Source organism: Jaculus jaculus, chromosome 1 (genome assembly GCF_020740685.1).
Source record: "Jaculus jaculus isolate mJacJac1 chromosome 1, mJacJac1.mat.Y.cur, whole genome shotgun sequence".
NCBI classification, from domain to species: Eukaryota; Metazoa; Chordata; class Mammalia; order Rodentia; family Dipodidae; genus Jaculus; species Jaculus jaculus.
This window is the reverse complement of record NC_059102.1, coordinates 177239902-177262397: the sequence shown is the minus strand read 5'-3', so window position 1 is coordinate 177262397 and position 22496 is coordinate 177239902. Positions and strand designations below refer to the sequence as shown.

At 39.9% G+C, this 22496-nt stretch overlaps 1 protein-coding gene across 1 annotated transcript; it reads left to right on the top strand.

Annotated features, from left to right (window-relative positions):
- The first annotated feature begins 3103 nt into the window (after positions 1-3103).
- LOC123457735 (olfactory receptor 4X1-like) lies at positions 3104-4039 on the top strand. The gene has a single exon (XM_045142134.1). The coding sequence runs from the start codon at positions 3104-3106 to the stop codon at positions 4037-4039; it is 936 nt and encodes a 311-aa protein (XP_044998069.1).
- The last annotated feature ends 18457 nt before the right edge of the window (positions 4040-22496 follow it).

Sequence of the window (22496 nt, the reverse complement as noted above, 5' to 3'; positions counted from 1 at the left end):
GTGCATCTGGCTTACTGGGTCCTGGAGAGTTGAACCAGGATCCTTTGGCTTTGCAGGCAAAAGCCTTAACTGCTAAACTTCCTCTCCAGCTTGCTTGCTTGCTTTTTCTCTATCTCTTTTTCTTTCTTTCCTTCCTTCCTTACTTCTTTCTTTCTTTTTGTCCTCTCTTCTTCCTTCCTTCCTTTCTTTTTTTTTTCTCTCTCTCTCTCTTTCTTAAGACAGGATATCATGTATCCTAGATGTGTAGCTGAGGATGACTTTGAACTTCTGTTTCTTTGGTCTCCAGCTCTTGATTACTGGGATTATAGGCAAGCACTACCATGCCCAGTAGTATGTGGTGCTAGGAATTAAACCTAGGGCCCTGTGCATAGTAGGCAGGCACTCTATCAACTGAGGTCCATCTGCAGCACCAGTGTCAGCTTATCTGAAGCTCTGTGTTCATCCCTGTCTTAAGTTTTATTAATCAAAAGTCTCTGAAATGTCCAGCTAATTTGCTGTCTGATAAGAATGCATCATTATCTTCCAGAGTCTCTTACTTTACTTCAGCAGTTAAAAAGTCAGAATTAAAGTTATTTTAGACCCTTATAAACAAAATGTTAATATTGTTGTCAATGGCTTACTGGTCTGATGGCACCTTTATGAAATGATTTCTCAAATATTTGATTACTATTTAGAAGATAAATAATTATTATTTTATAATTTCTGTTCCATCCCAAATCTATTAAATTGTTATTAATAAAACTTGATGTTTACATTGCATAGACATCTTGTTCTGTTAAACTTCAACAGTCTTGGATTTAAAAGCAAAAACCATATATATATATTTAAAGATTTTATTTTTATTTATTTATTTGAGACAGAGATATCTATAGAGAGAGTAATAATGGGCATGTCAGGGCCTCTAGACACTGCAAAAAATTCCAGATGCATGTGCACCTGGCTTACATGGGACCCAGAGAATCGAACCTTGGTTCTCAGGCTTCACAGGCATGTGCCTTAACCACTAAGCCATCTTCCCAGCCCAAAAGCAATATATATATATATCTTTAAAATAGCCTATATATTTATCTATTTGACAGAGAGAGAGAGAGGGACAGAGAGAAAGAGGCAGGCAGAAAGAGTGAGTATGGATGTGTCAGGGCCTTCTGCCATTGCTAACGAACTCCAGACACATGTGCTACTTTGTGCATCTGGCTTTATGTGGGTATTGGGGAATCGAATCCAGGCCATTTTTAATATGAAGACTTTAATGCTCCCTAAAAATTCTCATAGACAACCAGTCTTATAGACTTTTGGGAACAAAATCATAAGCAGCAACAGACAAAGAGTATTTGCTCTTGAGGTAAATTTTACAAAAATCATCCATTTAGGAATAAGATCATTTTTCTTACAAACATGCAATATGTTTACATGAGATTCCTGCTTCCTGCTTAACTATCTTGCATGTGGAACACCAGCATACCAGGTATGTATATAGGTTACCATGGTGAAGGTACATAGACGTAGGGAAAGAGCATGATGAGAGCATAGTCTTATGGATATTTTATAAAGTAGGAAATTAAGGCTCAGAGAGAATTAGTTCTCTTTTCAAGGCCACACAGCATTTATTTGAACTGCAGTCTGTATTTTGAATTTGTAATGATTATGCTACTTCTGCAGAGTATCTTAACATGGTTGAATAAAGGGGCATCATTTCATTCTTGCCTTACCACACAATGTGGAATGAATGCTCCACACTAACTGCTACAGTGTCTCAACCTCAATTGCTCTGCAACCTGGGAAACTAGCCAGGAGTCAGAAGTTAAAAGTAGAAGGGAAAGGGCATTCTCAAAGAATCAACCACTGTCCTTGCAAGTGGGCACGGAGAAGTGGCAATATGTAAGGTGATAATAAGTCAGACAGCAATTCAATTATTAATTAACTTGAAATAAATATGCATAATAGAATTTACATTTAAGCCAGTTTTAGGTGTAAAGTTCAATGGTATTAAAGTAACTCACTTTGGGGGCTCAGGAGATGGCTCAGTTGGCAAAGTGCTCGCCTTGTAAACATGATGACCTGAATTTGACCCCAAGTAACCAGATAAATGCAGGGCATGGTGGTATGCACATGTAATCCCAATGCTGGGGTGGCAAAAACAAGAGGATCCCTGGGACTTGCTGGTCAGCTCATTTTGCCTCACCAGTGAGCACCAGGCTGATGAGAGATTCCATCTCCAAAAGAGGTGGGTGGATTATAATACCTGAGATTGCCTTCTGGCTTCTACGCATGTGCACACATACGCATGTGTACCTGCATACACGTGTGCCTCTTGCAGTACGCACACAGACCTGCAAGAGTACACCCACACTGCTGTACAGCTGCTAACCCTTATCCACAAACCCTTTCATTGCTCTAAACCGACACTCTGGTTAAATTAACTTCACCTTCTCTCCACCCCAGCCCCCAGCGCCCAGCAAGCACCTTCCTTCCTCCCTTCCTTCCTTCCTTCCTTCCTTCCTTCCTTCCTTCCTTCCTTCCTTCCTTCCTTCCTTCTTTCTTTTTCTTTTTTTTTTTCTTTGTGCATGTCTACTCTAGATACCTCATGTAAATAGATGGGCTCATGCAATATTTTTCTTTTCATGACTGGGTTAGCATACCCCTTAGCACATTCAGTCCCATTGCACAACACAGCAACTGTTGCCAGGGTTGCTGGAGGTGCCTCAGTGAGACCTCGGGGACAGGGCCTATTCACAGAAGCAAAGGTGGTGCCAGGTCTTCAATCTGCTGCAAGAGCACCTTGTGGAATCCTTGTCACCCATGGCATGCGCATAAAGTATACTCACACTTAATAAAATACTCTAACAATGCACTCTAATACTCCAACAGTATGCCTTAAACATGAGTGAGCTCAGGACCCTGGTTGGTTTTTCCAGCTGCACAATAACTGGACTTGAGAAGGACTATCATACTCTGTAAAATATTTGCTTCCTATTCTAACGAGCGGCAACCCTACTCGGAGAGAGCTGCGCGTCCTCACTGCACCTCACTCTCCGTGCCTGGGGCAGGCGGTGCGCGTCGACCCTCTGGAGAACACAGGCCTCCATCCTCTGCGTCTTAAGACATGGCCGCTGCAAGCAACGTGACCGAAATCATTTTCTTGGGGTTTTCCCAGCGCCAGAATTTGCAGAAGGTCGTTTTGGTGACGTTCCTCCTCATGTACACGGCCATTGTCCTGGGCAATGGGCTCATGGTGGCGACTGTCCTGGCCAGCAAAGGGCTCTCCTCGCCCATGTATTTCTTTCTCGGCTACCTGTCCTTGGTGGAGATGTGCTACTGCTCCGTCACAGCCCCCAAGCTCATCTTCGACTCCTGGCGCAAGAGGAAAGTCATTTCCCTCCACGGCTGTATCACGCAGATATTTTTTCTGCATTTCTTTGGCGGCACCGAGATCTTTCTTCTGACGGCGATGGCCTATGACCGCTACGTGGCCATCTGCAGGCCCTTGCGCTACACCGCCATCATGAGCCCTCGGGTGTGTGGCCTCCTGGTGGGGGCAGCTTGGGGAGGGGGTTTGCTCCATTCTGCTGGACAGGCCTTCCTAATGTTCCAGCTGCCCTTCTGTGGGCCCAACACCATTGACCACTACTTCTGTGATGTCCACCCGGTGCTGAAGCTGGCCTGCTCCGACACCTTCCTGGTCAGCCTGCTCGTCATCGCCAACGGCGGCTCCATCTCAGTGGTCAGCTTCGCAGGGCTGCTGGCTTCCTATGCGCTCATCCTGCACTCCCTGCGGACCCACGCGGCCGGGGCACGGCGCAGGGCGCTGTCCACCTGCGCCTCTCACCTGGCCGTGGTGGCTTTGTTCTTCATCCCCTGCTCCTTTGTCTACATGAGGCCCTGCGTCACCCTCCCCGCAGACAAGGTTGTGGCTGTGTTTTATACTGTGGTCACGCCTCTCTTAAACCCCTTTATTTACTCCTTCAGAAACACTGAGGTGAAAAACGCCATGAAGAGACTCATGGGGAGGAAGGGGACTTGGGACGAGAATGACAGATAATCTAGGCAAAATAGGGGAAGTGGGCCGGGGAGACTGGAGACCTCAGCGCTCACTCTGCCTCTTCTTTACCTGAGAGTGGCCTCGGGGCCAGTCACCTTCTTTATGGGAATTTCGGTTTCTTCATCTTTCCGATACTAGAAAAGAGTGAGGGGACACCTAGGATGGAGTAAGAATGTTATTCTAGATCCTGAGGCAGATTAGCAGGTCTAGAGAGAAGGAACTTCGCCAGAACCCCAGGTCACCTTGAGAAGCGTGAGGAGGGAGGAGCGGGAGGAGTGGGAGCTGTTTTAGGGGATGGTGTGTGTGTGTGGAAGGCAAAGACCAGCTATTTTTAATATACTTTAAAATATTTTATCTATTTGAGAGAGAGGGTGAGAGAGAGAGAGAGAGAGAGAGGGAGAGAGAATGGGCATGCCAGGGCCTCTAGCTTCTGCAAATGAACTCCAGATGCATGTGTCACTTTGTGCAGCTAGCTTAACATGGGTACTAGGGAGTCAAACCCGGGTCCTTAGGCTTTGCAGACAAGTGCCTTAAACACTAAGAAATCTATCCAGCCATTTAAAAATATATTTAAAAATATTTTATTGTTTATTGATTTGAGAGGGAGAAAGAGGGAGGTAGAGAGAATGAGAGAGACTGACTCTTGTGTTTCAGTCTACCTTGGATAAGGCGGGTCTATACTGTTTATAAGTGTATATCCCAAGCTAGCTGGTCTGTAAGCTTCCGGGGATTCTCCTGTCTCTGCCTTCCATCTTGCTCTAGAAAATTTGGAATTACAGATAATCAATCACATCACCTCTTTCTTCTCCCTCTAGTGGATTGGGACTGCAGACATGGATGTTTAATTGTCTGTGCTCAGTTACACTGTGTTAACACTTGCTCTTTCTAAATATCTCCTTGTGTCTTCCACCTATCAGATTTTCTTCATCTGTACTTGGAAATATCCTAACCGCTCTCCAGGGCCCATCTGAATGCTCTTACTTTTAGGAACTGACCAGGATTTTCCTGTCTGGATATGTCCTCTTCCTTTTCCAAACCCACATGGCACTGAGTGAGAATCCGTTACTACTTCTATGATAGTGTTTACTTCTGCCCATTGAAGCAGGACTCATGATATATGGCTCAAATATCATACGCCTCAGCATCTTACTCTGAATAAATGTTCCCCTCCTGAGCAGGCTTTGAGTTATTTGAAAGCCATGAATCCTGACTTCTGCCTAGCTTATGTTTCATAGTAAAATATGGTATGCATTTGGAATATATGTGAAGAATAAAGAAGTGGATAAATACTGGTTATCTATAAATATCTATACATAGGTACCTCAACTTGTTCAAGCACAAACTCATGGCCTTTCCCGGTTCTTCTGTCACCCCTCTATATAAATCTATAGAAGCCCCAACCTGTACAGTGTTTATCTAAAACTCTTGGTGAATAGTGACTCCTCTTTCTCTTGTATCTCACATGTGCTCATTGGTTCCTGTTCCTATCACAGGTGTGATTTAATCCTCAAAATGTAGGCAAACCAGAAGGGTACCTTACAGTGGGTGTTGACTCTATTCAGAGAAAATGCTAGAACCTTCAGCATGGTACAGAGGGTCTTACACGATCTGACCCTCACTGCTTCTTCAGCCTGGTGTTTTGCAATTCCTACCCGTGTTCACTCCTTCCCAGCCAAACCACCCTGTCCTCCCCAGGAATTAGTAAACACACATGCATGCTGCCACCTTGGATCTTTGTTTTTTCTTTCTTCCTAGAATATTCTTCTTCTAGATTGCTATTGGCTAAGTCCTCCACCTTCCTGAACTCTTTGTGCAAATGGCACTTTGTCAGAGACTATTTGCCTGCCTGCTTGAAACTGCAGCCTCCCAGCCCCCCACTCTCCTGCTGCTCTTTTCACAGCACATAGGTCCTGTGGTTGTCTGGCCTTATGTGTACTTCCTCATCTGCCTCCTCAGTGAGGTCGGAGCCCCCGAGGCAGCATTCACTGCTTTGCTCTCTGATGTGTCCCGCATGTCTAGAACATTTCCTGGTGCATTGGAGGTGCTCAGTTCATATTTTATTAGACCAATGCATAAATAAATAAGTACTAGTTATATAAGATAAAAATGACAGCAATTTATACATATTTGGAGCTTTACAAGTGAAGATACAGTCTCAACTCATTGTATATATTTGTTCAAGTTAATGCAACCACCTTGGAAATGTAGTATTTATTTTCTCATATTTCACAGGGTCCAAATTCACTAATACGGTTACATATTATCAGAAATACTACTCAGAATTATAACTTTATACCACATCCCCCAAATACTATCTGGAAAACAGTTTGATATCTAAAAACTGAAAGGTTCCATTTAAGTCTGCAACATGTGTAGTATTCTAGCACAAGACAGAACAGAACAAATAATATAACCATATTAAACAAATGAATAAACAAATATCACAGAATCTAAGCAGCTATGAATTCAACACATTCACTGGCTCCAAAGTTTATAGCACCATAACAAATTCTTTCCCCAACACAACGATTATAAGGATGAAAATGAGTGGGATAAATGGTTTGACCAGATGTCTACATTCACCCACAGGATATAGAGAAGAGAAGCCCTGGAAATAGCTAGCAAGTTCTAGTGAAGGAGAATGTGCCACTGAAATTAATATAATCATGTACACATGCCAAAGTGACTTTGATAAATGTTCTAGCCATTAATAAGGAAATGAAACACATGAGAAAATGAAAATAGGCACAATTTAATTAGTAATCAGGCCATAATATATCCCAAAATACCCTCATAATGGGAGTAAGGATTTCAGTGTATGAATTCTGAGGCATGGCTCTCCAAGCACTCAGCATACATCCCATATGTGCTGTCTTTTGTGTAAATGGCCCGTCAGATCTTTTGCCCATTACTCAATTGAGTTATTTGACTTTAAAAAGTAGATTAACCTCTGGCTTGGATTTCCATCTTATTCTGTATTAAATTCTCATTTTTAATATGGTTAGCAGTTTTAAATTTATTATTATTTTAGTGTTTTCTTATTTTCTTAAGCTAAGATTAGGAAAATATTAACTATTATTTTACTCCAAAAATTGTAAGTTGAGCCTTTTTGTTTCTTATTCTGCTTAATGTTAGCTTCTGGCAATGACATGAGGAAAGTCTTAAATTTAATTCCTTCCTAATGTATGCAGAACCAAATGTTCCACCATTACCCACTGAATAGCCTTTCTTTCCAATATTAGTCTGCACTGTCACCTCTGTCATATGTGACATTTGTGTAATTGTGTGAGTTAGTTTTGAGGTCAACTCTCCAGCCTTAAATGCTATAGTTCTATAATAGGTTGGTATTTGGCAGAACAAAGTTTTCTCTAATATGTTCTTTTTTTTTCTTGGTATTTTGAAGTAGGGTCTCACTGTAGCCCTAGACTGGCCTGGATTTCACTATGTAGCCTCAGGCTAGCCTCAAACTCATAGAAATCTTCCTAGCACTGACTTCTAAATACTGGGATGGTTCAATATATGCAAATCTATAAATGTAATACATCATATAAGTGGATTGAAGGACAAAAATCACATGATCATCTCATTAGATGCAGAGAAAGCGTTTGACAAAATCCAACATTCCTTCATGATAAAGGTCCTACAGAGACTGGGAATAGAAGGCATATATCTGAATATAATAAAGGCTATTTATGACAAGCCTACAGCCAACATATTACTAAATGGGGGGAAAACTGGAAGCTTTCCCACTAAAATCAGGAAGAAGACAAGGGTGTCCACTGTCCCCACTTCTATTTAATATCGTTCTGGAAGTCTTAGCCATAGCAATAAGGCAGGAGACACACATAAAAGGGATACAAATTGGAAAGGAAGAGAACAAGTTATAATTATTTGCAGATAACATGTTTCTATATATAAAGGACCCTAAAGAGTCTACTAGCAAACTGTTAGAGCTGATAAAAACCTACAGCCATGTAGCAGGATGCAAAATAAATACACAGACATCAGTAGCCTTCATATATGCTAACAACAAACACACAGAGGATGAAATCAGAGAATCACTCCCATTCACAATTGCATCAAAAAAAAAATAAACTACCTTGGAATAAACCTAACCAAGGAAGTAAAGAATCTCTACAATGAGAACTTTAAGACACTCAAGCGAGAAATTGCAGAAGACACTAGGAAGTGGAAAAACGTCCCTTGTTCCTAGATTGGAAGAATCAATATTGTGAAAATGGCAATCTTACCAAAAGCAATCCACACATTTAATGCAATCCCCATCAAAATTCCAAAGGCCTTCTTCATGGACATAGAAAAAGCAATCCAAAAATTCATTCGGAATCACAAAAAACCTCGAATACTAAAATAATACTGAGCAACAAAAATAAGGCTGGTGGTATCACCATACCTGATTTTAACCTATACTACAGATCCATAGTAACAAAAACAGTGTGGTATTGGCACAAAAGCAGACATGTAGATCAGTGGAACAGAATAGAGGACCCAGATGTAAGTCCAGTTAGCTATAGCCACCTGATATTCGATAAAAATGCCAAAAATACTCACTGGAGAAAAGACAGCCTCTTCAGCAAATGGTGTTGGGAAAACTGGATATGTATCTGTAGAAGGATGAAAATAGTTCCTTATCTTTCTCCATGCACAAAAATTAAGTACAAATGGATTAAAGACCTTAACATCAGACCAGAAACTCTAAAACTGCTAGAGGAAAAAGTAGGGGAAACCCTTCAACATATTGGTCTTGGCAAAGACTTTATGAATACAACCCCAATTGCTCAGGCAATAAAACCACAGATTAATCACTGGGACCTCTTGAAATTACAAAGATTTTGCACTGCAAAAGACACTGTGAATAAAGCAAAGAGGCAACCTACAGAATGGGAAAAAAAGCTTCACCAGCTATATATCTGATAGAGGATTAATATCTAATATATACAAAGAACTTAAAAAGTTAAATAATAAGGAATCAAACAAGCCAATCAAAAAATGGGCTATGGAGCTAAATAGAGCATTCTCAAAGGAAGAAATACGAATGGCATATAAGCATCTAAAAAATGTTCTATGTCACTAGTCATCAGGGAAATGCAGATTAAAACTACATTGAGATTCCATGTCACTCCTATCAGATTGGCTACCATCATGAAAACAAATGATCAGAAATGTTGGCGGGGATGTGGAAAAAGAGGAACCCTTCTACACTGCTGGTGGGAATGCAATCTGGTCCAGCCATTGTGGAAATCAGTGTGAAGGTTCCTAAAACAGCTAAAGATTGATCTACCATATGACCCAGCTATAGCACTCCTAGGCATATATCCTAAGGACTCATCTCATTTCCTTAGAAGTACGTGCTCAACCATGTTTATTGTTGCTCAATTTATAATAGCTGGGAAATGGAACCAGCCTATTTGTCCCTCAACAGATGAGTGGATAATGAAGATGTGGTACATTTATACAATGGAGTTCTACTCAGCGGTAAAGAAAAATGAAGTTATGAAATTTGCAGAAAAATTGATGGATCTGGAAAGGATTATACTAAGTGAGGTAACCCAGGCCCAGAAAGCCAAGCGCCACATGTTCTCCTTCATATGTGGATCCTAGCTACAAATGATTGGGCTTCTGCATGAGAAGAAAAACACTCAGTAGCAGAGGCCAGTAAGTTAAAAAGGAGATATAAAGGGAAGAGAAAGGAAGGGAGGAGGGTACTTAATAGGCTGGTATTGTACATATGTAAGTAGAATGATTGAGATGGGGAGGGGATATGATGCAGAATGGAACTTCAAAGGGGAAAGTGACGGGGGGAAGGAGGGTATTTCCATGGGACATTTTTTATAATCATGGAAAATGTTAATAAAAATTTGAGAAAAAAAAAGAAACAAAAAAATAAATAAATACTGGGATTAAAGGCATGAGTCATCACAGCTGGCTCTAACCCTTTCTTTTTAAGAAATATCTTTTTCATTCTGATTCCTATCATCTTTTAGACAATTTTAAAATAAAAAAATGTCAAATTGCATACAATAACCAATTTGGATTTTGCTTGGATTTACATACACTTCTAGGTAATAACTGACATTTCTGAGAGTGATTCATTCATTATAGGCATAACTCTGACATTATATGTGACTGGACATTAAGATTTGTTTGAAAAATTTAAAGTCATATATTTCTGGGCAAGAGATTTATTAAAGACATGTTTCTGGGGTAACTGGGAAGAGAGTAAGTCAGAGACTGGGAGAAATCTAGCCTAGGATGCAATTTTAAGTAAAGTCCAGCAGAGTCACTTCAGCCTGATTGCTCAGGGAAACTATGGAGTATAAATTGTATACTTGAGGTTAAGGCTACTAGCCAAGGGTTTTCTGGGGGCTGGATTGAGATAAAAAAGTCTGGGGCTATTCTGTCTGCCATAGGAAAAATGGACCCAAGAAGCCCAAAGGGAGCAGGAGTTGAATGTTGGAGATGGAAACACACAATGTACATGGATAAAAACATCAGGAATCAATAGAAAGACTGTTGGCAGGGGTATGGCCAGACCTTGACACTGTATCTCTTACTTTCCTTTCTGGACTACTCCAAGGTCATGGCTGAGGGAAGCAGGAGTCAGATCACAGGTCCTTTTAAAGAACTATGGCTGGACTGAAGTCTGTAGGCCTGTTACCAGTGCCATGAACAGGTGTGGATTAGTCTGGACTTTTTAGCTGATGAAGCCAAGACAAAATGGTTCACAGTTGGGTCCATAAGGGATGGGGCTACTTTTGGGTCTATAGCTAAGCCCATGATCAGTGAGCCTGCTACCTGGGTGTGAGCCTGTCTTCTCAGGTCAGGTCCTTGCTATCTTGAGATCTGAGGTTTTAAAACCTCCTGTGTGGGCTTCAAAGGTTTCCTTAAGGGACTTTTGTCTGTGAGTGGCTGCCAAATTTGTTGCTATGTGGTGGGGGCAATTCATGTGTAGGCCTCCTATTTTGCCTTCTCACTGGTATCAATCTTGTTACAAGTTGATAAGTTTCTATATCTAGCATCTTAAGTTTATTCTTAGGAATTTTATGGTTATATCATTATTGTTAACAGCTTATTTAAATATGTTTCTGTTTAAATCTAGATTATGTAAAGTCTAGGTTTGAAATAAACAGATACACATATGACATGAGAGAAGAAAGGGTATTATGTGGTAGGATGAGGGTTACAGGGATGGAGCAGGAATAAGAGAAAACAAAATATTATATGCTTTCACTCATTTGGGCACATATAAATATATGCAGTATGGCACGGAAGCATAAGGAGGTCTATTAGGAGGAAGAAGGGACCATTGAAGCAGGGAGGAGGAACAGGGAAGATAGTAGGAAGCAAAGTACAATTACTTATGGATGGCAATGTTACAATGAAGCCCATTATTTTGTATTCCAAGTAAAAAATTAATAAGAAGAAACCCCAAATAAAGTTATTTTAAAATTACTCTAAGTGGCGTTTAAAAATATAGTTTTTGTTATCCACCTGTATCCATCCATTAACAGCCTCTTATTGTTGCTAATGTCTTCATTTCCTCTAAAAACTTTTAGGTTTTCTAGTAGACAATCCTACCATCTGTGAATAGTATTGGCTTTGTATCTTATTTTCTTCATTTTGATAGCTTTAAGTAGGAATCATAGCACAATGTCAAATGTAAATATTAAAACTAAAATTCCTGTCTTCTTATTTTAAATGAACCTTTTCTAACTTTCTTCACTAGGGATGACATTTGATGAAAACTTTGGAAAGTGTGTCTCACTTTAAGGAAATGGCTTCTTTAAATTTCTGATTGTTTTTATGAAGTTTGAGTGCAATGAGTATTTCCTGCAGAAAAAAAGAGTCCAAACCTACAACTATAGAGGCTTGTAAACTCACTAATAAAGAAGAATGCAAATAAAAGGATATTTGAGAATTCTAGAAAGAAATCCATTCTGGGAATGTTTAAACCTATAATTCAATTATTTGGATAAATAAGTACAAGGTTATTAAGACTTATCTTTGATGCATTTTTATGAAAGAATGTATGAACACATACTTATCAAGGTTTGAAGTCCATGAAAACTATCCATGTTTGTCTTAGAGGACGAGTGGGAGGTGGTCCCTAGAGAACTTTCCTTCCTTTTTCACTCCTGCAATGTGCCATTGACTGTGTCCTCTCCGGGATCTGTTTGTCCTATATGCTAAGACGCTTATTTAGAAAACCTTGTTTTCTATAATGGTCCCATAGTGTCGTGTTTAATCTACATTGGACACTAGAGCCCTCAGTCTATCTGTATATACCACGTGAAGCATGCAATATTTTATGAAAAGAGTGGGAATTCTACATTGTGGGAAAGTTAGTTAAGGTAGTCTCATTTTTTTGCTTACTTTTTGGCATATGATTTTAATTCTTACAGTTTGTATAAATGACTTAATAAACTATATTATGTTATTTTTAAGCTAACTATCACACAATAGACATAGCCTCACATTAGCTAAAAGGCCAAGAAGTTCTTGACACCAATTTAAAAAATTTCATGCAAATATTTACCAGATTCAAAATAACACCAACAATGTAAGCTTGAAAGCTCAAGGCCCTTTGTATGTTATTGATTGATCGATCACACCCAGAATGTCCATTTTGCTTGATAGTATAAAGTCATTGTGTTAACAACATGTTTTTTTTAAGTTTACATCACATATTTCATTCTTAAATTTTTGAGGTTTATATTTTCTAATTTCATACATGTATTCAATATACTTTGATTTCATTTATCCCATTTACCTCTTATAAGTCATCTCTATCACATCTGCCAGGGCCCAGGAAACATTTCAGAGAAAGTAGAAGATTAAGTGTGAATGTTGCTCTCACTGCTAGCCAGAGAACCTCCTCCAGGGAGATGGCAGGAGATATCAAGGAGACTCAAAACTCATCAAAGCAGGTAATCAGAGGATGCTGGGAACTCAACACTAAGGGAGACTCACAAGCCCTTTAAGGCTCAAGGAACTCTGTAGAAGAGAAGGTGGAAAGAATGTAAGAACCACAGGGTGGAAAGGCTACGTAAGGTATTGTCCTCCTCACAGGAACCCACTGGTGTATTCATGACTCCACAATAATCACTAATTTCCCCATTGAGGAGGAGGGAACAAAAGAGGATAACTCAATGGGAACATGACCAACTTGTATAATGCTCATATCTTAAAGATCCCAATTAAGATTATACAAATAAAAATTGTAAATGTCAAAGTATTGAAGTAAAAGTTAGATAATGTGCATTTTACCTTTTAAAAGTATATAATATCAGGGAATGTATTACAGTCACCTCAGCCAAGGCCGAGCTAGCTGAGTGGCTACTGGGTTGGCAGCACATCACACAAGCCATGAAAACAGAGTGCTGCCAATCACATCTGCCCTTTGTCGTTAACACTCTGATGAAAGTGAGTGTCAATGGATGAGAAAAGCACATGCAGAGTCTAGTCCACAAATAAGAAACAGCATAATTCTCATCATGAGCAACCATCAGTCATGGGCTAACTCTGGCTTATCTTGTTGGGAGTGTGAGAAAACTTCTGAATCTCAGTTACCTCCCCCTAAGTGTATGATGTCTACTATAATGACCAAGGCTCAAAGGAAAGGATAGTGTGTGTTCTGTGCCCTTCTATTTGGCAAAGTTCCATATGCACGATGTCTAGTTCTCGTGACTTAGGCCCCTTCGGGGTGAAGGATAAAGCACAGGGAAATAATACAACATTAAAAATGTGTTTATTTTCTGAGATGGATCTTAACTCTTGTTTTCTACCTTTTCTTGCTTATTTACTAATTTATCTAGTTGCTACTCTCTTTGTTTTCTTTTTTGTTTCTTTTTTTGATGTGTGTGTGTGTGCATGCTTATATGTGTGAGTGTTTGTGTGTGCTGAGGCAAGTGTGTTCAGGTCAGAGGACACCCTTGGGCGTGTCCTTACCTTCCACCCTGTTTGAGTCAGGCTCTTTCATTGTTTACTGCAGCAGTTTCCCAGTTAGCTCACCTGTGAGCCTATGGGACTTCTTTTTCAGCTTTCTAGATCACCTGTAGGCATGCTGGGATTACAGATACCCTCTGTGGTGACCTGTATTTATGATTTTTCGAGGTAGGGTCTCACTGTAGCTCAGGCTGACCTGGAATTCACTACATAGTCTCTGGGTGGCCTAGAACTCACAGTAATCCTCCTACCTCTGCCTCCTGAGTGCTGGGATTAAAGGTGTGCGCGACCACGCCTGGCACAGTGTCCACCCCTATGTGGGTGCTGGGATCTGACTCATCTACCCGGGACATAATTCTATTTTCTTTAAAATAAAATAGTATTCGATCTATATAGACTCTCAAATGTTATACCAAATAATAATTAATAGGTTTCCTAAGATTTCTTTTTTGGATTTTATGCACCTTTGATATAATAAGTGGCCAGAGGGAGAGGAACGAGTACAGAGAGACACATGTGCATTCCTGGATCTAGGTGGAACAACGTGAAGATGTTGAGGACTTGAAATATGCATCGGAGGGCATCATTTGAGAATGAGGAAGTTGAAAACGTCAGGCAGCACTGGGTTCATGGAGGGCCATAGGTTGTTTGTTGGTCACCTTTTTTTAAAAAAAAATTATTTATTTGCAAGAGTAGAGAGAGCACCAGGGCCTCCTGTTACTGCAAATGAACTCCAGACATGTGTGCCACTTTGTGCATCTGGCTTTATGTAGGTGCTGGAGACTCGAACCCTTGGCCAGTATGCTTTGCCAGCAAGTGCCTTCAATGCTGAGCCATCTCTCCAGCCTCAGTTGGCTTTTCATAGCTATAACAGGATACCTGTGACAAGTTAATGGAGGAAAAGTTTGTTTGGGCTCATGGTTTCAGAGGTTCCAGCTCCTAATCAGCAGCTGGATTTACTGCTTCTGCAATGCAGGGAGGCAGGTCACCATGAAGGGGAGTGTGTTGTAGAGCAAAGCTGGAAATGCGCTGAGTGGAGGGAAAGAAGAAGAGGAGAGGAGAGGACGAGAGAGAGAGAGAGAGAGAGAGAGAGACAGAGAAGAACATGGGGGAGAGAGCAGGGACACATTATCGCCTTTAGAGGCATGCCCTTGGTGATCGATTTTCTCCAACTAGCCCCATCTCTGAAAATTTGTACCATATCCCATTAATGTCACTGATTTTTATAAACCAACTAATGGATTAATCTATTAATGAAGTCAGAACCCTTATGGTCTGGTCACATCTCAAAAGCTTCATCTCTGAACAAAGATTTCAACACATAAGACTTTTGAGTATATTTAAGATTCAAACCATAACAAGTTAGATAAAGCAAAATTTTAGAAGAATTTTTGATTCACATTTTAAAAAATGACAGTTGATATAACACACTAATAATTATGGCACAATTTGGTTTTGGTGTGAGAGCTACTGATTTATTCGTTTACTCATTATTTATTTATTATGTATTTTTAACGTGAATATACAAAATGATGAGTTTAATAATGGCTTTTTCATATATATATATGTATATATATGTCATATTTTAAAAATATTTATTTAAGAGATAGATAGATAGAGAGAATGGGTGCACCAGGGCCTCTATCCACTGCAAACAAACTCCAGATGAATGTGCCATCTTGTGCACCTGGCTTACACAGTGTCTGTGGAATCACACCGGGGTCCTTAGGCTTCACAGGCAGGTGCCTTAACTGCTATGCCATCTCTCCAGCCCATATTTTGTTTTTATTCATTCCTTCCACATTGCCTTCCCCCTTTCCTTCTCCTCCCACCTGGCTGGTCCTCTTCCTCCTCCCAAATAGTCTCATTTTCTGCTTTCATGTCAGATATATTCTATTGATCTCTCTTCCCCCCTCCACCCTCCCTTAATTATGAATTCTTCTGCTCCTTTGAGGTTACTGCTGTCTTTTATTTTATTTTTTGCATGTGTGCATGTAAAGTATATGTGGTATGTGGTGTGTACGTGTATGTGTGTGTAGGTGTGCATGGCCCATGTACTGTGTGGAGGCCAGAGTAGAATGTTCGATGTTCTCTTACTGCTCATTTGTGTGTTTCTTTCCTTGAAAGGGGTCATTTCTTTAACCAGGAGTTTCTGTTCACCAGCCAGCCCCAGCTCTTCCCCCACAGACTGGTGTTACAGACATGAATGACCATGCCCAGCTCTTTATGGAGCTTCAGAGAGTTGAAACAGGTCATCTGGGGCCCAAGAGGCCCTCATGTTTAAGCAGCCAGCACTCTTAACTGCTTGGACCATTTCCCAACCCAATTATTGTTCTTTTGAAGGAAAAAAATATTTTCATAAGACTTTGATTTTTATGAGGGTAAGGTTCTGCATCTGTGATCATAAACTGTAGGATTTCCTATTATCTGCTTTCTCTGTGGCATCCATTGGCCATGAGACTCAGCGTGGGACCAGGATGCCAGAAGGAAAGAAAGAGAAGACTGGGGAAGCAGAGAAAGCTGGTGAGGAATTTGGCTATGTGGACTACAGTGATGTTAATAATAGTTGTGGTGGTAGCAAATACCTAAAAGCCAGGTCCTGTGTGTAGGCAGCATTCTAAGCATTTGTATGTTGGATCTCATTTTCCCTTTCATAATGACCATCAAAGGTAGGGACTATTTTATGCCCATTTTAAAGAAGAGCAAATGGAGTCTGTTGCCCACACAGTGGTATAAGTGGAACAATTTACCCCAAAGGAAAGATGAGGAACAGAAATATGGGTGGGAATAAATTCCTGCAGACAGATGCAGACTGATGTTGAGTGTTGAGCTCTTTCATTTGGATGGGATTGCATGACCAAGGAAGGCTAGAAACCCTGAGGTTAATGCCTCTGCCTGTTTGTCAGATGTCCACCATGTGTTCTCAGTCCTTGGACCTAAGCCAAGGCAGGGTCTCAGAGGAGTGTGGTGCTTAAATGTACTGATCCAATGCCAAGTTCATCCAGCTTGGGAGGTGGAGGAGAGTGTTTACTTTTAGTAGCTGACTCTCCATCTCAGACACCCAGGGTAGATACCTTCAACTTATTCTAGTTTTCAGGGAAGGAAGGAAGGACAATAGAGTTATGGTCTTCCCTATCTGCTGGGTTATATATTTAGGGAGTTCATCCAAGAGGACAAACAATGGGACATTAGAACTGAGATCATTTAAGAGGCAGAAAAGTTAATTCCCCTTCACCTTATCCTCTCTTCCTCTCTCTGACTCCAGAGCCAGAAAAGAAGGGAACAAGATATTGGGCAGCTGCCGGTGAATTGGAGCTGTGGTGGTTGCTACATGCAGCATACTGAGAACTATTCTTATAGGCAGAGTCCAAAATTTGAACTGGTATTTCAGAAATTTCCAATCCTTTTGGCTTTTTTCCCCTAGATAAAATGCGTAACTAAGCAAGAGGATAAAGATGTACCTTATTCAAATCTTTCAACTTGGTCATACAAGTAAGTTTTCTTTCACTTCTGATAATGTATCTGTTGAATTCACATTTCTATTATTTCTTATGTTAAAAGGTAACAAAATCACCTGATAAACTTTTTGTAATCACTTTAATTTTACTTCTCTCTCTCTTTTTTTGAAGCAAGCCCAACAAACTAGCCTTTTCTTAAATAAGAGAGAGAGAGAGAGAATTGGCACGCCAGGGCCACCAGCCACTGTAATGGAACTCCAGACGTGTGTGCCACCTTGTGAGCATGTATGACCTTACACACTTGTGTAACCTTTGTGCATTTGACTTATGTGGGATCTAAAGAGTTGAACATAAGTTCTTAGGCTTTGAAGACAAGTGCCTTAACTGCTAAGCCATCTCTCCAGAACTTGTTTCTTTTTTAAAGCAATCAGTCCTCCTTGTATATGCGTGTATCCATGTACATATGGGTTCATGTGTGGGAGTGTGCGCATGTGTGTGTCCCTGTATGATGGTGGAGGTCAGAGGAAACTTCTGGTCCAGCCAACTGTGTTACCTGACTCTGTTGCTATTGATCTTTTATATGGTTTATTCATTCCTCTGTCAGCTCTCCTTTACTTCAGAGGAATACGTGAAGGCAGACAGCACAGTTTTTCTCAATCTCTTTCTTTAAAGACACAGCTTTTAAAAATACAAAATACATTTCAGCTACCCTCTCTGTGGAGATTACTGGACTTCTTTGGAAATTCTATAGGAGCATCTTCCAATATTCTTCAGATTCTGCAGAAGAAATCATTTTGGCTTTCTTTGTTCTTGACTCTCAGAATTAATAATGGAGATTGGAAGCATTAGCAATAAAGACTTTGAAATTTATGAATTCTAATTAAGTGTAGGATGTCAGGGGTTGAAGTGTAGAGGTCAAGAGCATTTCAGATCTTGGAATAGAGGAGATGCAAGGTTAGGAGGTACAAGATGGGGCTTCGAGGGTGTGGCAGAAGGTGGATGACAAAGTCTAAGGAGTTATCAGCCTATGGCCATGTGCTGTTAGTGGTAAGGGACAGACATGGGTAAGAGCTGGGCATGACTGTGTGGCATGGGATGAAGGTAAATTTGAGGTGATTTCCCATCTTTGACTTCAGGTTGGGGCGGGCGTCTCATACTCATTTAGTTACACAACACTCAGCACCAGGTGCTCTGTGAGAATAAGAACCTCCTTCTACTACCTCATTCTCTTTCACATTAGCTAGCCCAGTACCCGTCGACTAAGTAAATGAGTGGATGAATAAAGCATATAAGACTCCTATATGCCAGCTTTATTTTTAACCTCATTGAATTCACTCCTTGAAAGTGTTCTTCACTGGTGCAGTTACACTGTGGGACACCTTCATATATGAAGGTGATTGGAAATAGACTGGATAGTGAAGACACTATTAAGGTATCTTGGAGCACACCCTTCTTCTGGGTTAATATGTTCTATTTTCTGAAATTAAAATATTAATTGAACCACTAAGCAGATAAGAATACCAGAGTTTATTTTTTCCTTTTGCCCAGGTTTAAGTCTTTTCCACAACAGTACATAAAAGGGCACTGGACATGACCATCAGTGCTCTCCATCTGAGCTCTTAAGAGGTCACCATGGCTCTTAAGACTCCTATTAATTTATCTACAGCCAGTGTTCTCTCTTTCCAGGTGACCACATTTGATCATTTACTTCCTTATCCCCTACATCTCTGATGCATAGCAGATGACTTTAACTTAAATCCAGACTTAACCAATGATTGGTCTTGGGAAATAAGCTTGAGCACATAACAAAATCTTCTCTTGGACCCAATTTCTTCATTGTAAAGGTGGCATCTCTTTTCTTAATTGATGTGGAGTTTGAATGAGATAAGGTATAAGGAGCTCAACTTAGAGTCTGATATCAATACACGCCTGTTTTCACTCTATAAAAAATAGCTCTCTGGTCCTTGTCCTTTCCAACTCTACTTGCCCCCAGCTTGTGATATGTCCAGGACTCCTAACAGCTGTATTACAACCTTGGAAGTAGTAAATTTTTTTAATTAGAGATTCAAGAGTACATCACCTAAATTAAGCAAGCCTTACTTATCTAAATGAGACTGAAGATGACCCTGTAATTTCAGACTTACAAACCAGCTGGAAAACAGAGTCACACTCAAAGGAGAGTGGGAAGAAAAGTATTAGCTACAAAGAATGGCCCTCACCCTGCACACTTCTCTATCTGGCTGCATCCACTATAACAAAGTAGTAAATGTAAGTAAATTTAGCAGCCAAAGCAAAATAGCAACCTGAAGAGAAATTTGTAGGAACTCTGGATTCAGTCACAGTGTGATTACCATGGGATTACTACTGTTGTCTGACGTTGGGAGCAGTCTTGTGCAATTGAGTCCTTAACTTGTGTAACTCAGGCTAACTGTGCATAAGAAGTGTCAGAACTGAAGTAAATGGTAGGATAGGAAACTGGTACCTGCAGAGAATTGGAGTACTGTTGAGTGTGGAATGCTCACACACTAGATATCAGAAGTGTTGTGAATGAAGAAATTATTTTTCCTTTTAGATGAAATTCTGTTTGACTACCAAATAACTTAGGAAATGAGGCTAAATTATCTATGAAGGGCAAAATAAACTTCCTTTTCAGTCTCATTATAGTGATGAAATAATAGTATGCATAGCCCAGTTCTAAGTCATGCATTCAAGTAGACCACTTAGATGGAGATAAAATTTTCTCCATTGGTTCCAACAGCTGTTTTGGTGAGAAACTACAAGTCTGGTAGCTGAGAGGGTGAGATTGGGCCACATTGATCACACACTACCTTACTTAGTGTTAATGCTTTTCAAAGGAGGAATATAATTTATAGAAAAACATAGATTATTATTAAATAACAGTGGTGGTAAAAAATGTTAATTAAGACCAAAATGATGAGCTCTAGAAAATCCACTGATGTCCATTAGTTACCATGCTATAAGAAACAAGTAATCTATCTATATATTTTTTTGGAGGTAGGGTTTCATTCTAGCTCAGGCTGACCTGGAATTCACTATGTAGTCTCAGGGTGGCCTCAAACTCATGGCAATCCTACTTCTGCCTCCCGAGTGCTGAGATTAAAGGCATGCACCACCACACCCAGCATTAGTAATCTATATTTTATGGTGGGTATCTAAATTGAAAATGCTCTCTGACAATTCATCTCAAAGGTATATTATCTGTACCATTTGCTCACCATATGCATCTGAGCATTATCTTAGGGATCCTTAAGTAACTTCTTACATGATGAGGTTCTTTGTAGTATTAAAAACAATGAGTCTTTGTTAATACGTATACAGGACAGAATAATATGCAATCATTGCAAACCATATTTTTAAAGAATTTATAGCAATATAGGAAAAATTTCATATTACAATATGGGTATAATAAATTCAATATATGATATGATTTACAGAGTATAAATGAGAAGTAAACAGAAGAAAGAAGAGCTGAAAAATATATTAGGAAGTTGTTTTTCTTTTATTGTAAAATAAAGTAAATTTTACCCTTTAAATGTTTCCTATGTTTTGTATTTATCTTTGCTATTTCATTTTCCCCCTTTGCCTGAAGTCTTATACTGATGTATAGCTTTAAAAAAGCCAGGACTATAAACTTAACCTTCCCTTGTGTTCCTTTTGCCCTCTCTGTGTTGAGTAATCTGGGGTCTAAGAGAAAATGGTGTGGTGTTGGAGGGGGATTCAGGCTGAGGAATCAGAAAGCATGAAGGCTAGAGTTATGACTTGGGCTAGCTACCTAATCTCTCTAGGTCAAAAGTTTACTATTTTAAAAGCAAAGGTATTACATAAGATTATCAGAAAAATCAACTGGAAGTGGTCATTTGAGAGGTCTCCTGTGGCTTATAAATGGATGGATCCTCTATCTGAGCTTTGAGAACAGATCATTCAGATTGTGACAGATTTCCAAGCCAGAGAAGAGATTTCCAAAGTATAGTGTCTCATTACATTTTTCTTCCTGTAGGAGAATGCCAAAGTATAGCTTCTCACTACATTTTTCTCATTGTGGCAACTTTCTTTAAACATATCTAGACATTTGACAAATGCAACACTCAGAGCAAAAGACTGGATGATGTAAGAGGATGGACAGGCAACCTATTAGCATTCATGTGGATTCTACCCGTCTACTGTGTCAGGATATAATAGAAATTGAGGTAAGAAACCAGTTCCAGTTTTTGTAAGTTGTCAATATCTACACTTTCACTTTTCATATCATTAGGCATGATTCAAGGTTTGGCAATAAGGATGTTAAATGCACAGAATTCCTGCTTTCAAGATGCTGTAAGGATACATTAGAGGATTGGAGGCAGACCTACCTAACGTAGGGTACAGAGAGCTAGAATGGAGTTATAAGCTGGATGCTACAGGAACACAGTGGAAGGCCTTATAACATAACCTAGGGCAGGGAAGAGATTGCACTCCTTACAGAGATGAAAGCTATCAGTGCTTAGCTTTGAAGGAATTCACTGGAAGAGACTGTTTAAGATGAAGGCCATTTTCCTAGTGTTTCCTGTAGAAAACTCGGTCATGAGTGAGTGAGCATGCTGGATCAGGAAATTTAGTTGGTAAAGTGATAGCACACAGTAGTGGAGAAGGATAGGCTCTGAAGAATGTAGATGAGTTGGCAATATCCTCATGATGATAATAAAATTCTTAGATTTTATTCTGGATGTAAAGGGAGCCTTGGGCATTTAGAAATGGGTAATGAGATGATTAGATGGTTGGCTTTTAAGCCACTAGGACTACTATGTATAAACAATAAATATATGGGTAAATATAAAGCAGAAGAGACTGGCTAGGAAGTAATGAGAACATAAACTTATTTTTTGAATTGACTCAAGTCTAGTGCTAAGAAAGGTGAATGAGGCACAGCTAGAGCTCAGAAAGGTTTTGGGAATGTTTGAATATAAATAAAAGAATGAGTGGATGACTATGGATCAATGCTAAGGAACAAGATTTGTTTAGAAATGGTGACTGATTTT